The sequence below is a fragment of the Galeopterus variegatus genome, unplaced genomic scaffold (assembly GCF_000696425.1).
Source record: "Galeopterus variegatus unplaced genomic scaffold, G_variegatus-3.0.2 Scaffold1287, whole genome shotgun sequence".
Taxonomy (NCBI): Eukaryota; Metazoa; Chordata; class Mammalia; order Dermoptera; family Cynocephalidae; genus Galeopterus; species Galeopterus variegatus.
This window is the reverse complement of record NW_007727398.1, coordinates 359,265-375,041: the sequence shown is the minus strand read 5'-3', so window position 1 is coordinate 375,041 and position 15,777 is coordinate 359,265. Positions and strand designations below refer to the sequence as shown.

At 37.3% G+C, this 15,777-nt stretch overlaps 1 protein-coding gene across 1 annotated transcript in view; it reads left to right on the top strand.

Annotated features, from left to right (window-relative positions):
- RYK (receptor-like tyrosine kinase) overlaps positions 1 to 15,777 on the top strand; it is a 63,585-nt gene that overhangs the window by 37,491 nt on the left and 10,317 nt on the right. Inside the window, exons 10-12 of the mRNA XM_008576096.1 lie at positions 1,666 to 1,798; positions 3,067 to 3,176; positions 3,340 to 3,499. Coding sequence (XP_008574318.1) covers positions 1,666 to 1,798; positions 3,067 to 3,176; positions 3,340 to 3,499 — 403 coding nt within the window. The remainder of the gene's footprint in view (positions 1 to 1,665; positions 1,799 to 3,066; positions 3,177 to 3,339; positions 3,500 to 15,777) is intronic.

Genomic DNA, 15,777 nt, shown 5'->3' with positions numbered 1-15,777 from the left:
TTTTTTTTTTTTTCCTTTTTGTCTTTTTCCGTGTCCGGCAACGGATCGCAACCCTCAGTGTCGCCCCCGTACCGGACCGGGACCGGCAACGGGATCGCAGCCCTCGGTGTTGCCCCCGCGCCTCGCTCAGCCAGTGAGCGGGAACCGGTCTGTATGTGGGATCCGAACCCTCAGCGGGAGCGCCGCCGCGCTTCCCAAGCGGCGCACTATAGCAGTGCGCCACCGGGCCGGCCCTAGCTGTGCTTTTAAAAATAATACATGCTCAGTTGCGACAATTTTAATACAGAAAAGGGAGGTAGAAATTATCTATAGTCCCACAATGCAAAGACAACTCTTAACTCTTGGCATATTTCTATGCAGATTTATTATTTTTATCTTCAAATTTGTAATTATCCTGCAAATGTGAATTTTGTATCTTGCTTTCCTGTAAAATAAGTTTTTATTCATATTCTCATAACATCTCTTTGTGATCATTTAATTGTTACATGTTATCCTATTACTCTTTAATTACTTTTGGACATTCAAGTTATTTGTAACTTTTTACTATTAATGTCACATTAACTATCCTTGTTCACGTAGCTTTTTTATGTTCGATACTATTTCCTTGTTAAACATTCTTAGGAGCAGAATTTGCTAAGTCAAGGAATAGGAATGTTTAAATCTATTGTTATTTGTGTGTTTATCAAATGCTTATTAAGTGTTTCTTTTATATGGCATCGAATGCAAAGCACTGGGTGTAAAAACTAAGAGTCTGTGATAGTTTTTGCTTTCTAGGAATTTTCAGCTTAGTGGGGAAGATGAGGTAATTATCTAAAAGTTATATAACCTTAAGGAAAAATTAGCAGTTATTTCCAGATATCAATGCAAGAGGTGTCATTAGACAGTAGGATGAAATGTACAAAGGTACTTCAAAAAGTTCATGGAAAAAATAGAATTAAGAGATAATATGACTCCATGAACTTTTTGAAGACCCCTTGTGTGTATGTATGCCATAGAAATTAAAATAGAAACAAGATTGTCTACTACATGCTTGGCTTTATTTTGCACATCATAGCAACCTTTTATGGTTGGTGGTATTCCCATGTTGTAAGTATGGAAACTTAAGGCCAACAGAGAGGTGGCTACACAGATAGTAAATGGTAAATCTAGGATTCAAAAATCTGGTTCTAAATCCCATGTGACCAGCTAAGGACTTCTTGGCTTTTGTGGCAATTTCAGCCTGTTAGAGAGTTTTTTGATTGTCAAATTCTTGTTCAGTCTGGATTGGTCCTTTTTTTTTTTTTTGAAGTGTTATATTGGAATAGATGGGATATTATCACAGTACAGTCATGGTCAAGTCATTTTTTAGGTGTCTGATTGTCTTTCAGAGTAAAGATCTAGTGTAGCTAGAGTACATATGTCTTCAGAGAACCCAGACCACAGGAAACAACTTTGAGTTTATAACTTTTCCCTATTGAGAAAGTGCATATATGGGAAACGTTTAAGTCTGGTTTAAAATATAAAGCATTTATAATTTTGTATTTTTAATAGTAATCATGTTTTTTTAAGTATGTTTGAGATTTAGTTTTGTTTAGGTTGTCTTTATTTTGTTACTTTTTATTAAAAATAAGCCCCTGAGGTTTTTGGTTTAATTTGTATTTCTTTCAATTTCTTATTATTTTATAGAAATCTTCTTCCTATTATTCATGTGTGTATAGAAGAAGGAGAAAAGCCCATGGTGATATTGCCTTACATGAATTGGGGGAATCTTAAATTGTTTTTACGGCAGTGCAAATTAGTAGAGGCCAATAATCCACAGGTGAGAAAAATTTTCCCAAATGCCAATTATTTACCGTAGTTTCTGATAATATTTTTGATAGTAGATATTAACATTCTTATAAACCATTTAAAAGCTGCAAAAAGAAACTCAAAATGAACCAGAAGATATTTTTAATCTGTTGATTTAGAGGGAAATGAAGATGCTTTGCAATTCCTGTTTTAAGGCTTACACTTTACTGATGATTAAGTTTTTTCCTTATATTTGCATTATGTGTATATTCATAAACACCTCAAATCCTCTCGAACAGCATCTCAGCCATTTTCCTGATGACTCTTTGAAGGCGCTTGTCCTAGATCTCTCTTCCAGGATTGAAAACAGACTTTACAGAGCTATTTGGTCCGTATTATACCAAAAGCTGGTAAAGATTGGAGGCCTAGATTGTGGGAGATAATTGGATATAGTCTTAATATGCTTGGTTGTAAGAGACCAGTCATCTAAGTGTTTCTTTCTCTTTACTGCTGTGTACATAACTGTGAAGGAATTGGTTAGATTCCAAACACGTAACGATAGTAGTAGTAGTAAAGGCTAGTGGGTGTTTTGCTGTCTGATGTATGTTATAGCCCCATTAGGTTGGTTTTAGGATTTATAATAATGTACTTACTATAGTTGCTAGGGGAAATGGATTCAAAGGCTGCATTGAGTATTTGGCTTTATATGTTTGATATGCTTTGTAAATTGACAGGGTTAAAGATGACAGGTAAAATTGACAGGGTTTCAGGGTTAACCCTGAAAGTGGTTGGAGGCTGTGGCCCATCAGCATCACCTGAGGACGAATTTCACACTAGCATGCGTCTAGAGGAGCACATCAGTAGAGAGAGCTGTATACTTGTATGAGTTTGAGAATGGTCCCAAGGGCATAATCTCCTAATAAAAACTACTTTTTTAAAAAGAAAAGAGCAGGTTATTGAATAATAAGCACTTGAAATATTACCTTGAGAATTCAGCATTCATTGAACAGATATTTATTGGGCAGCTACTGTATGTGCTGGATGTTGGAGAGCTGCATCTAACAGACGAGACAGTCAAGTAAATGGCAAATTACATTACAGAATAATAAGGACTATAGCTGTTGTAAGTATACAGAGCTACGAGTACATACTCTTGGTCAAGAAATAGCTTTTTAGAATTCAACATGTAGGTGTAAATAAGTATTATTGGATGGAGTATTTTTATTGTGGAATAAAATAAGCACACACCATCATAATTTTTATGCTATGTGCAAACCTTGTCATTTTCTGTTGCCATAGGCAATTTCTCAACAAGACCTGGTACACATGGCTATTCAGATTGCCTGTGGAATGAGCTACCTGGCCAGAAGGGAAGTCATCCACAAAGACCTGGCTGCTAGGAACTGTGTGTAGGTGCCATGAGCTTGTCACTGTCATTTGATGTGTAGTGCTCCCTGGATTTGGGGTTCTTTCCAGGAGTCACAGTGGGGCCTGTGTCATATTTAAGGGTGACAGTGATCCCTACTTTGTAATACCCTGGTTGCATTTGATGTTCATGTCTTCACTTTTCAGCATTGATGACACCCTTCAAGTTAAGATCACAGACAATGCCCTCTCCAGAGACTTGTTCCCCATGGATTATCACTGTCTGGGGGACAACGAAAACAGGCCAGTTCGGTGGATGGCTCTTGAAAGTCTGGTTAATAATGAGTTCTCTAGTGCTAGTGATGTGGTAAGTGCTGGGACCCCCAAATACCAGCAGAATGGGGAAGAAGCTTTTTCTTGTTTTGTCTTTTGGGTTTTTTATTTGTTTTTTTAATCTAGTAACTCTTCCCTGAAATTTTTCATCCAGAAAGCAAATATAGTTAGCTTCCAGTCACACAGTTTATGAAGAGAAGCTATGACCCAAATCATATATATCTCATTTCATCCTCCAGTACCGCTGTGAGGGGGACTCTGCTAACACTGTGAGGTAGCACTGGTATTCCAATTTTAAAGGTAAGAATATTGAGGCTTAGAGAGGTTGCAATACTGTATTTATTTTTCTTTTCTTATTTATGTCTCAGAATGACCAAGTGGTTGCCAGATTGTAAAGATGTATTGTTTTCTTTTTTCTTCAAATGACCTTTTGCAAGTGTTGTGGCCTATATAAGTTATGATTCCCCACACACCATTCTCTTCCTTTTGTCAGTTTCTGGGTGATTCTCTCCAGTCAACTGGATCATGTCGTTGGGTCCTTTATACTTAGTGATGTATAGTTTCAGAAGCCACATCTACCTATGGGTATTTTGCAGCAGTTTTTGACTTCTGTCACTTGACTTTTTAGTCTGATTTGAAAGACTAAACTTAATGTATTTTTCTGTCTCTTGCCTGCTACACTTTATTTAGAGATGAGGTAAAACTTCTGCTTATAAGGTTGCCTTGTATGATAACTCAGTGATACTGTGTTTGTGTTCCACGTAAAATCTTATAGAGTTATTTGCTTCAAAGTTTCAATTGTAAGAATCAGGCTTATTAATATCATTGTACCTTGTGTCTCGATATATTTTATTTGTAATTTAGGGTTGCCCTTTTACTTTGAAGTGTGTATGCTTTAAGTATTACTCTTTTTTTTTTTCCTTTTTGTCTTTTTTCGTGACCGGCAAGGGATCGCAACCCTTCGGTGTTGCGCCCGCACCTCGCTCAGCCAGTGAGCGGCCGGTCTGTACATGGGATCCGAACCCTCGGCGGGAGCGCCTCCGCACTCCCAAGCAGTGCACTGTAGCAGTGCACCACCGGGCTGGCCCCTAAGTATTACTCTTTAAATAGCAATTACCATAAACTAATTACACTAATAAATTATATTAATTAATTATATTAGTATACACTCTTTTCGTCAGTGTTTTAGTTTTCTTTTGTTGCTGTAACAAATTACTACAACCTTGGTGGCTTCAAACAACAGAGATTTATTTTCTCACAGTTCAGTTCTGGAGGCCACACCTCAGAAATCAAGATGTATGCAAGGCCCTGCTCCCTCCAGAGGCTCTAAGGGAGGAACTATCCTTGCCTCTTCCAGCTTCTGGTAGCTGCTGGCATTCCTTGGCTTGTGGTTACATCTCTGTTACATGCTGACATTGCTTTCTCCTTCAAGTGTGTCTGTCTTTCTAAACTTCCTCTGCCTCTCTCTTATAAGTATACATATGATTGCATTTAGGACCTGCCTATATAATCTAAAATAAGCTCTCCTCTCAAGGTCTTTAACTTAATCACCTCTTCTTTCATATAAGGTGATATTTATAGATTTTAAGGATTAGGACATGGATACATCTTTGGGGCTGCCATTCACACTCAGTAATTAAAATTAAGAGTTCTTCCTTGAGAAACTGATATTACAACTTAAATCCTTGAAATGAGAATAATTTGATAAGGGGGGAAAAAACCTCTGATTAATGAAAATCTACTATTTTTTTTCTTTTTCAGAAACTAGATGTTATTGATATATAGCTGCTTTTACTTCCAAGTGTCCTGATAAAATGTGTTCACTTGATGCGAGTGAACAATTTACTTATTTTTTTTAAACTTTTTTTCTGTAAGTTAAGATTGTATGAATCTTCCAAACACTTTAACTTAATTTAACATCAACTCCTCTCCGAAAAAAAAAAAAACTTATCTGACACTTGGTGAGATGGGCAGAGTAAATATGAGCAATTATGAGAAAGGGATGTTATCGGCTTCACAGAGCACCTACAGAGGTTAACAGTGGGTGGAAACTGCTTCATGTTGCCCACAGCCTCTCCCAGCCAGAGAGGCAAGGGGTGTGTCGGGGGGTGGGCAGCCAGATGAGGGAAATGTATCCAGAGTCTTAGTTAGTGAACCCTCAGGGTTCAGCTTGTATAGAGTGGGGAACTAAACCTAATCTGTTTTTCTAGAGCTTTGATGATAAAATAAAACTTCTCTCTCTAATGTCTAGAAGTTAAAATTCCAAGTAAAGCAATAAATATGCAAAGCAACTTATACAGTTTCAGTGGTTATCTAAAGAGAATCTGGGCTTTTTTAGGGAGGGAGGGATTACGTTTTTGTTTTTTTATTTTTCTCTAGATAAATGGAAAACAGTGTTGATTTTAGGCCAGTATACAGCTGCTATATTGAATGCCAGTAAGGAACAATAGTACTCTCTGATAAGGTGCTTGGTTTTAGAGTTGCCAAATCTTTATTCAGAAATTCTGAATTGTAGCTGGGATTGTTTACCAGTTTCTACATTAAGCAAAGCTGTTTCATTGGGGAAAAAATGGGCTTAACTATGGTTTTAGAACATAGTATGAAAACATCATATCAGTTAAACTAGAACTGTGTTGTTTACAAATTCACCCCTTTAGTAGAAAACCCTGGGTCTAAACATGTTTGAGTGCAGAAAAGTAAAAGAAACTTTTGTCTGTGTTTACTGTGAAACTCTCATTCTGTGGCTGATTTTAAAAATGAATTCAATCATCTCTTTGGGATGTTAATATTTATTTCTAGTGATTAACTTAAAAATTTTATGATTTTGTTACTCATTGAAATATAGTATAGTTGCCTTAGCCGAAATGAGATGGCAGTTGTGGTGAACCCAGAACTAATTTGATGGGTGGGAAATACAAGATATTTCCCTTTTTTTTAATGTACAAATATTATATTTATTTTTAAAGTTTACTTAAAATGTATTTATTTTTATTTTATCATTATACAGTGTAAACACTTTTTGTGGGACCAATTTCTTCCTAACCCCTCCTTCCTCTCCCCCTTTTCCCACCTCTGGTGGCCTCAGTTCTGTTGCCTCCTTTTGAGAGTTCAAGGAATTATTGTGATTGTTGTATCTTTCTTTCTATAAGATATTTCTTAGATGACAGTTTACAAGTATTTCATGTAACTTCAGATGTAACTTCAAACTCTGTACCGGCCAGCTGCCAAAAATAAAAAAATTAAAAAAGTAACTTCAAGAGATTGGAAATTTTTTGATTATTCTCTTAGAAAAAGGAGTATTGATAGCTCATATTTCAGAGGAGTATGCAAAGTGGCCAGTAGTGCTGTTGAATACCCTTTGATTTACATTTAATGTGGTTAACTCCTAAAATGTTCAGATCCTTTTTTAGATTCTTATGTATTCATATACATACATATGTATATGTGTGTGTGTGCGTGTATAAATATTTTTTGCCATGGATAATTGGGATCCAAAGGACTAGGAGCACCCTTCTGTTTCCTAGAACTGTGATGTGCCTGTTAGTTTAAAAATCCTGCCTTCCAGTTTTTGGGGGTTGAATATTTTTTGAATTCTTAAAGTTTTTTAAAGCACAAATGTTAAAGATTGCATTTCTTTTATGTGATGAGTTGGGGGTTTAAAACTATATTTAGTATTCTATTTGGGGGCTGAAAAACTTCTGCAGAATCATATGCAAAATAAATAATACAACCCCATTCTCATCAGTCTATATACATGTAAAATACTGCTGCCTTAGAGGGAACATTTTCTCTGTTCTTTAAAAGACCTTTAACATTTTCGTGTTTCTTTATACTTAAACATTCTACATGATTTGTTTAGAAATACATTAAGGTTTTCCATCTTAAAAATAATACATTCTATCTCTGGGTTGTATTTCACAATTTTTACTGGAAAGACTCAATATTTCAATATGTCAAGATTCTTATAATGTTAACATCAGCTTTTAACTGTGGAGCTTAGGAAATATGCACAACTAGATCTGACTAGTTATAAATGTCTTTCTAATATTATTCCAAGACACGTCATCATAGGCATTCTTAAGAATTTCTGGATATTGTTTTTATTCTGTTTTCATCAGACGTGCATATTATCATAGATTTTTTTTTATATGACTTTCTTTTCCTTTACTTGAAAACAGATTTCTTGATTTATGTCTTCTTTCAATTATTTAGCTAATTGTAACAGCTAACGTAATTCTGCTGTTAAAAGACCTTCTGTTAAGACTAAAGGCAATCAGAAATGCACAGTTAACAGTTTGTTGATTTTTTGGTCTTTATGGTATTACATTGTGTTTAAAAAGCATTTTCTTGGGGAAAAACAAGTCAAGGAAATGACTTCCATGCTAATCTTATCAGCATGGTTTATGGCAATGAGGAGATCCTTTTTACAGTATTTGAATAGTTTTTAGGGTATAGGGCAAATCAAAATGTGTTCCTTGTACCTTTACAATATTTATTTTGTGAATATTAACGACTACTAGAAGAAGGACGGAAATCTATAAAGTTATCCAGAGACTGCATCTGTAGCTCAGTGCTTCTTGTCACTCCTGTTTGCCCAGTGCTGTAGAAGGTCATTGCCACGTCCTGAGAGGACTTGAGCAGGAGAGCCTCATGTTTATAATATACCCATGAAGAGTGGTCTTTTGAACTACTGTGGTATCAAAGAGAAAGCTAGAGTTATCAGAGGATACTTATTGTTTTTAAAAGTACAGAAAACTTTGTTTGATATTATTTATTCATTGTTAATTTTAGAGTAATGGTTAGAGTCCCAATAATTATTTGTTTTCTTTATGGTTGTAGATTTTGCATATCAACAATCTTAGACCTATTATTTAAGTATGAAGTTTGCATTAAGAGGAATTAATATTACAGACATTAGAAAAAATTTAGAAGTGAAAGGATCATTTCAGACCTTAATTTAGGAAATAAAAATTTGAGATTTAATATTATTTACATTAAGAAGATATTGTTCAATTTTATTTAATAGTATTATTATTATTATTATTTATTTATTTATTTATTTATTTATTTATTTATTTGTCCTTTTTGAGACCGGCCAGACCGGCCACACCACGCTCAGCCAGTGAGCGCACTGGTCATCCCTATATAGGATCCAAACCCGCAGCGGGAGCGCTGTTGTGCTCCCAGCACCGCACTCTCCCGAGTGCGCCACGGGCTCGGCCCTTAATAGTATTATTTTAATTGCCCTAATATCTCCTTGGAATGAGTAAACGGATTTACTTCAGGAAGTTTATTTTCACAGGTGAACAGTTGCTGTCCTGTGATTGAGTAGTTGCCCTGGGTGTATTTTCTATAGTTGGCTCTCCCTTAGGATATTTTACTCATGAGATCTTGTGAACATCTCTTTCCTTCCCACTCCATTAGAGCCTGTTCTTATCATTCTGTTTAATTTTACCTTCAGATAGCCCCAGTGTTCTGATGGAGCAATGTCTTAAGCATCTCTACAGTGGAGAACAGTGCCATAAATAACAGATGTGTGATGACCTGGTAGGCATCCCGTATTGGCTCCTCTGTCTTTCCCAATTACAGAAACTGGGACAAATTCATAGCAGAAGTGGTCTCTTTTCAGTTGTGCATGACACTCTGTGCTTAAAGATAGCTGCTTTTTCTTTTTTTAAGACTAGTTAAGTGCAGTAGTAGAACGGGCAAAGAGTAGAACAAGGAATTCGGTCTGTAACTGACTGAACCATCGATTGAGATAACTCACTACCTTTGGACCAGCAAAGATTGCTGATTTTTGAAGTCATAGAGGTGTCTTGTGCATTCAGGCTGCTACAGCAAACTACCATAGACTGGGTAGCTTAAACAATAAACACTTATTTCTCACAGTTCTGGAGTTTGCATAGTCTAAGATCAAGGCTCCAGCAGATTCAGTTTCTGATGAGGGTCCCCTTCTTATTTCATAAACGTCCATCTTCTCTCTGTCTTCACATGGCATAAGGGGTGAGGGAGCTCTCTGGGGTTCTCCTTTATAAGGGCACTATTGCATTCATGAGGGTTCCACCCTCATGACCTAATCACTTCCCAAAGGTCCCAACTCCTGATACCATCACATTGAGGGTTAGGATTTCAACATATGAATTTCAGGTGGGACATAAACATTTAGTCATTACATTCTGCCACTGGCCTTCCAAAATTCACCTCCTTCTCACATGCAGAATACAATCATTCCATCCCAACAGCCCTAAAAGTCTTAACTCATTTCAGCATCAGCTCTGTAGTCTAAAGTCCAAAGTCTCATCTAAATATCATCTAAATCATATATGAGTGAGCCTCAAGGTACAATTTATCCTGAGGCAAAATTCCTCTCAAGCACTGAACCTGTGAAGCCAGAACAAGTTATATGCTTCCAAAATGTAATGGTAGGACAGGTATTGGGTAGATGTATCCATCCCAAAAGGGAGAAATAGGAAAGAAAAAAAGGGGTAATAAGTCCCAAGTAAGTTCAAAACCTAACAGAGCCAACAACATTCTCTTTAGCTTGATACTCTGCTTTCCAGGCCCACTGGGTTGACAGCATCACTCCAACAGCTGGAGGGAGGGACACCTCAGCAGCTCTCTGCCAGGGCCCCACCCCTGAGGCATTGAGCAGGGGCATCCCGGGCCACCTGAACCAGAGAGGCAGCCCCACTCTTTGAAACCTAGGTGGAGCAGCCATGTCCCCCACGCCATCCACTTGGGCCTGATAAGGGGCATCTGCAGAAAAATCTATAGCTACCATTATACTTAAGGATGAAAGACTGAATTATTTTTGTCTAATAAGGAACAAAACAAGGATGTCCACTCTTAGCACTTCTATTCAACATTGTACTTGAGGTCGTAGCCAGTGTACTAAGGCAAGAAAAGATTGGATATGAAAAAGTAAAACTGTTTGTAGATAATATGAATTATCTATGTAGAAAATGCAATATGATATACAAAACTACTAGAACTAATAAGTGAGCTTAGAAAGATTATAGGATACAATATCAATGTACAGAAATCAGCGTACATTAGTAATGAAAAATAGGAAATTAAAGTTTTAAAAACAGTTTGTAATAGCATCAAAAATATGAAATTCTTAGGAATAAATCTGACAGTGTAAAAGACCTCTACAATGAAAACTGTAAAATATTTCTGGAGGAATTAAGACCTACATAAATGTAGAGGTATACCTTTCTTGTTGGTCAGAAAACTCATTGTTAAAATGTTAATTCTCTCCAAGTTGATCTATAGATTAAATACAGTCCCAGTGAAAATTTTTGCAGATTTAAAATTTTTTTGGTAGAAATTGACAAATTTTAAAAGTCAAATGGAAATGTAAAGGACCTAGAATAGCCAAAACAGCTTCAAAAAAGAACAAAGTTGAAGATCTGATACTATCTGATTTATAGTAATCAAGACAGTGTGTTGTTGGCAGTAAAGTGGACAGATAGATCTGCAAAACAGAATAGAGTGCCTAAGAATAGACCCACATATGTCTGAGCAACTGATTTTCAACAAAGGTGCAAAGACAATTCAGTAGAGAAAGGGTTATCTTAAATAAATGGTCCTGGATGAGCAATTTGATATCCATCTACAAAAAAGTTCATTTCAATCCATACCTTACTCCGTGAACAAAAGTTAACTCAGAATAGATCATAGACCTAAATATAAAATCTAAAGCCATAAAAATTCTAGAAGAAAATCTTTGGGATTTTGGGTTAAGCAAAGATCTCTTAGATAAGACACCAAAGCAAGATCCATAAGAGAACAAATTAGACTTTATGAAAACTTAAAATTTGTGCCCTTTGAAATACAGTATTAAGGGCTGGCCCGGTGGCACACTCGGTAGAGTGCGGCGCTTGGGAGCGCGGTGGCGCTCCCGCCAAGGGTTCGGATCCCATATAGAGACCGGTCCGCTCACTGGTTGAGCGTGGTGCGGGCGCGACACCGAGGGTTGCGATCCCATTACCGGTCACGAAAAAAGACAAAAAGGAAAAAAATAATAAATAAATAAATAAAAGAAATACAGTATTAAGAGAAAAAGACACATCACTCAGAGAAAATATTTGCAAATCTGGAATATATGTAGAACTCTCCAAACTTAATCATTTAAAAACAAGCAAAATATCTAAACAGACACTTCACCAGTGAAGATAATACAAATGGCAAATAAGCACATGAAAATATTATCAACATCATTAGTCATTAGGGAAATGCAAAAAAAAATCACAATGAGATACCATTACACATCCATTAGTATGACTAAAATTGAAAAGACCTCCTATACCAAGTGTTAGCAAGGATATGGAGGAACTGAATTTCTCTTACACCTGCTGGTGAAAAAGTGAAATGGTACAGTTGGTTTGGAAAACAGTATGGCAGTGTCTTAAAAAGGTAAACGTATATGTATCATATCCAGTCATTTCATTCCTAGATAAGTGAAATGGTATTTCCAGTACTTGTATATAGATGTTCATAGCAGCTTTATTTTTATAGCTAAATCTGAAAATAATCCAAATGTCCATCAACAGGTAAATGGGTAAACAAACCGCTATGTTGATATAATGAACCACTATTCAGCAATAAAAGGGGGTGAACTGCTGATAACATGCTGCCTCACAATCGGTCTCAGAGTAGTTATTCTGAGTGAAAGAAACTAGGAAAATAAGTATACAGTTTGAATAATTCCATTTACATAAAATTCCAGAAAATGCAAACTAATCCATAGTGACAGAGTAATGGTTACTTGGAGATAGTAGTTGTGGTGGTGGGAGGGACGGAAGGAAAGGACCAAAGCAAGAGAGATCTTTTGGAAATGCTGGATATGTTTTTTATCTTGATTGTGGCAGTCCTTTCAGGGGTTTATACATATGTCAGAACTTATCAAATGGAACACTTTATATGCATTTTATTATATATCAGCCACACTACAATAAAAATAAATAAATAAAAACTGTCTTTGCTATCTGACTACCACTGCTAATGTATATGAGACTAGTTCCTAAATTTGCTGGAGCTTAAGACCCAGTAAGACTCTTGTTTAGAATGGTGAGTTCCAGGCTCAGAATTATTAGGACAGGACTGGGGAATCTGTATTTTTAATAAGCACCCCAGATGATTCTTCTTATTTGTCAGGCCTGAAAGTACTTGACCCAGTTAATTGCTCTTTGTTCATCTGAACTCATGTTCATATGTGAGAAAGGGTTTTTAAGTTTCTGATATTAAAAGAAAGGCCTGGTTATACTTTGAACACCTGGTTATACTTTTATTGTGGTCAGATGAGATAATTTAGAATTGAGCAGAATTCATCATCAGTATATAGTATACTGAAGTCAATCTTGCATTATAAGTTCCTGAAGTAATCGAATGGAAGTCAAGAGACCCAACTTTAGTTAATACTACATTAAAAAGAATAAAAGAATTTTACTTATATACTTTTTGTCAAGCCAAATCAGTATATGTTGTTAGTAAAAAAAAAGGTTGTACATCCTATATCTTTAAAAGGCTATAAAATAGTACAGGTTGTGGGGAGAGGAAAAAAAAGAACATTGTTATTCTCTGAATGTTCCTTAAATGGACAGAGATGCAGTCTTTTATAAAACTCAGGGGAAAAAACGCTTGACCTTATTGCTCCCTTTCCAATGACGTCAAACAGAAGGAAATTATAGAATAAGTCTGTGTGAATTTCAAATGGTTCAGTTATCAGAAGACTTTAGAGAGCAAGTTTTCCACAAATCAATCTTGTACCATTTGGTCTTGATTTTTTTTTTTTTTTTATAATGGGTGGGTAGCCAACATGTAATTAATCACTTTTGTTGGCTTTTAAGGAAGTAAAACTGCACAGTACCCTTTGGTTTGATTGTTGTTTTTTTGTGGAGTTTATTAGTGTTGTAATATGTAACATGAGAACCTTAAGTCTTAGCAATCATGTGGACAAAACAGTGTGAAAGAACTAATTTTTGAAAGTCATCTTATACACATTGTACTGTTAGGATACCTGTGTACAACTCCAGATCTCAGTTAACACCATTACTGTCAATGTTCCTTGCAGTAAGAAGTTGTTATAATGTACTCCCTTGTCCATGGATAGTTATTCCTTGTGTAAAATGGTAGTATCTACTTGTTACCAATTCCCATTGTTTCTTCCCCCAAATCTAGTTTAAATGGATCATTCCTTCCCCAAACCTTTGCCACAGTCCGTGGATAAGAACAGGCCCATTGCATCTCAGGAATAAGGAATGGGAACATCCTTCTAACCAGTTTCACTTCTTTGGGTCCTGTTCCATCTGTGTAGTGAAATGCCTTCTTTATGGAAATTGGACACTATTTAAAACATTAAGCATTGCGTTTACTAATCTCTATATTAAGATTTCATATAGAGAAAGTTTTAAGATAGGCAAATACCTCCATGTGAGCAGGCACCATCCTTTAACTTTTGTTAATTTGAAATCTTCCATTTTTAAGCAGAATAGAACATCCCAGTAGATTTAAGAGACATTCCAGTAAGCTCCGAGTCTGTATGGACATTTTAATCCTATACATCCATCTCCACCTGTCCCCTGCCTCTCTCCTCCTCTGAAAGCACAGACCTCAAGGCTGGGTATTGCTGCACCTTAATGGTGACTGTTTTTTTTTGTTGTTGTTGTTTGTTTTGTTTTGTTTTTGACCGGTAAGGGGATCGCAACGCTTGGCTCAGTGTCGTCCGCACCACGCTCAACCAGTGAGCGCACCAGCCGTCCCCATATAGGATCTGAACCCACGGCCTCAGAGCCACCAGTGCCGCACTCTCCCGAGTGAGCCATGGGGCCGGCCCTTAATGGTCACTGTTAATGCAAAAGATACTAGATTCCAAAAAGCTGAACAGTCTGGTATTGGTATTTAGGCTAATGCTGCTCTCAAAATTATTGGGAAGTGTTCGTTCTTTCTCTGTCTTCTGAAAAAAGTTTGTATAGGATTGTGTAGTGGGCTGAATTGCATCCCCCCCAAAAAGATAGGTTGAAGTCCTAACCCTCAGTATCCCAGAATGTGACCTTATTTGGTAATAGGGTCATTGCAGATGGCAGGTATAATGTTAAGATGAAGTTATACTCAATTAGGGTCGGCTCTAATCCAATATGACTGGTGTCCTTTTAAGAAGAGAAGAGACAGACACATGAGGAGAGAACGTCATGTGAAGACAGAGGCAGAAATTGAGGTGCTGCAGCTGCAAACCAAGGAACACCAGGGATTTCTGGCAACCACCAGAAGCTGGGAATAGGCGAGGAAAGATACCTCCCTGCAGGTTTCAGAGGGAGTGTGGCCCTGCCAACACCTTGGTTTTGGACTTCTAGCCACCAGAACTATGAGAAAATATATTTCTGCCACTAATTTGAGATATTTTGTTATGGTAGCCCTAGGAAACTAATATAGATTAATTAATATAATTAACTTGTATTAATTTTTCTTTTAAGTTTGATAGAATTCACCAGTGAAACTGGATGTGGAGTTTTCTTTGTGGAAAGGTTTTTAATTATGAATTTTATTTATTTATTTATTTTTAAATTTTTTATTTTATTTTTTACATTCTGTGATATTGCAGAGCAGTTGGGAGGGAGGGGGAGAGGGGAAAGAAGAAGGAAATGTGATGGAAGGAGGGAGGAGGAGGGGCAGGATTGAGGCCTGTGGCACCCCCCACATTCCCACAGGGGAGGCCCAGGGGCTTCCAGCAGTGGCCTGGTCATTGCCAGGCTGGGTGCAGATGTCGGGGGTGTGTGGCAAAAGCCCTCGCTGCCCACCACCCCAGCTCAGGAACCTGGGGTCCTTCTTGCTGCAGCTTGGTGGTCATCACTGGGCTGGTTGTATGTGTTGGGAGGGCATGGCCAAGGCCCTGGCCCCCTCCTGCCCCAGCTTAGGAGAGCCTGGGGCACTTCCTGGCACAGCTTGTGGTTGTTGCTGGGCTGGTTGCACATGGGGTGCAGGGGGTGGCCGAGACCCGAGGCCCCCACCCTCAGGACTGGTTACAGGTGTTGGGAGCATGGCTGAGGCCCCCAACCCTTCCCCCCTTTCTGGCTTGGTAGCCCAGAAGACCTCCGGTTCTTCTAGGTGTTATAGGTGTTCTTTGGTGAAATGTGACCTTTACTAGTTAATATCAAACTTTGTATCTGGTTGTGGGTACTTTTTCTTTCAGTTCTGTGTTGGATTATTTGCTGTTCTCACCACTCAAACTCTGTGCTGGAACTAGTTTGTTGTCCTTTTCTTACTTCTTTTTTTTTTTTTTTTTTTTTTTTTTTTTTTTTTTTTTTTTTTCCG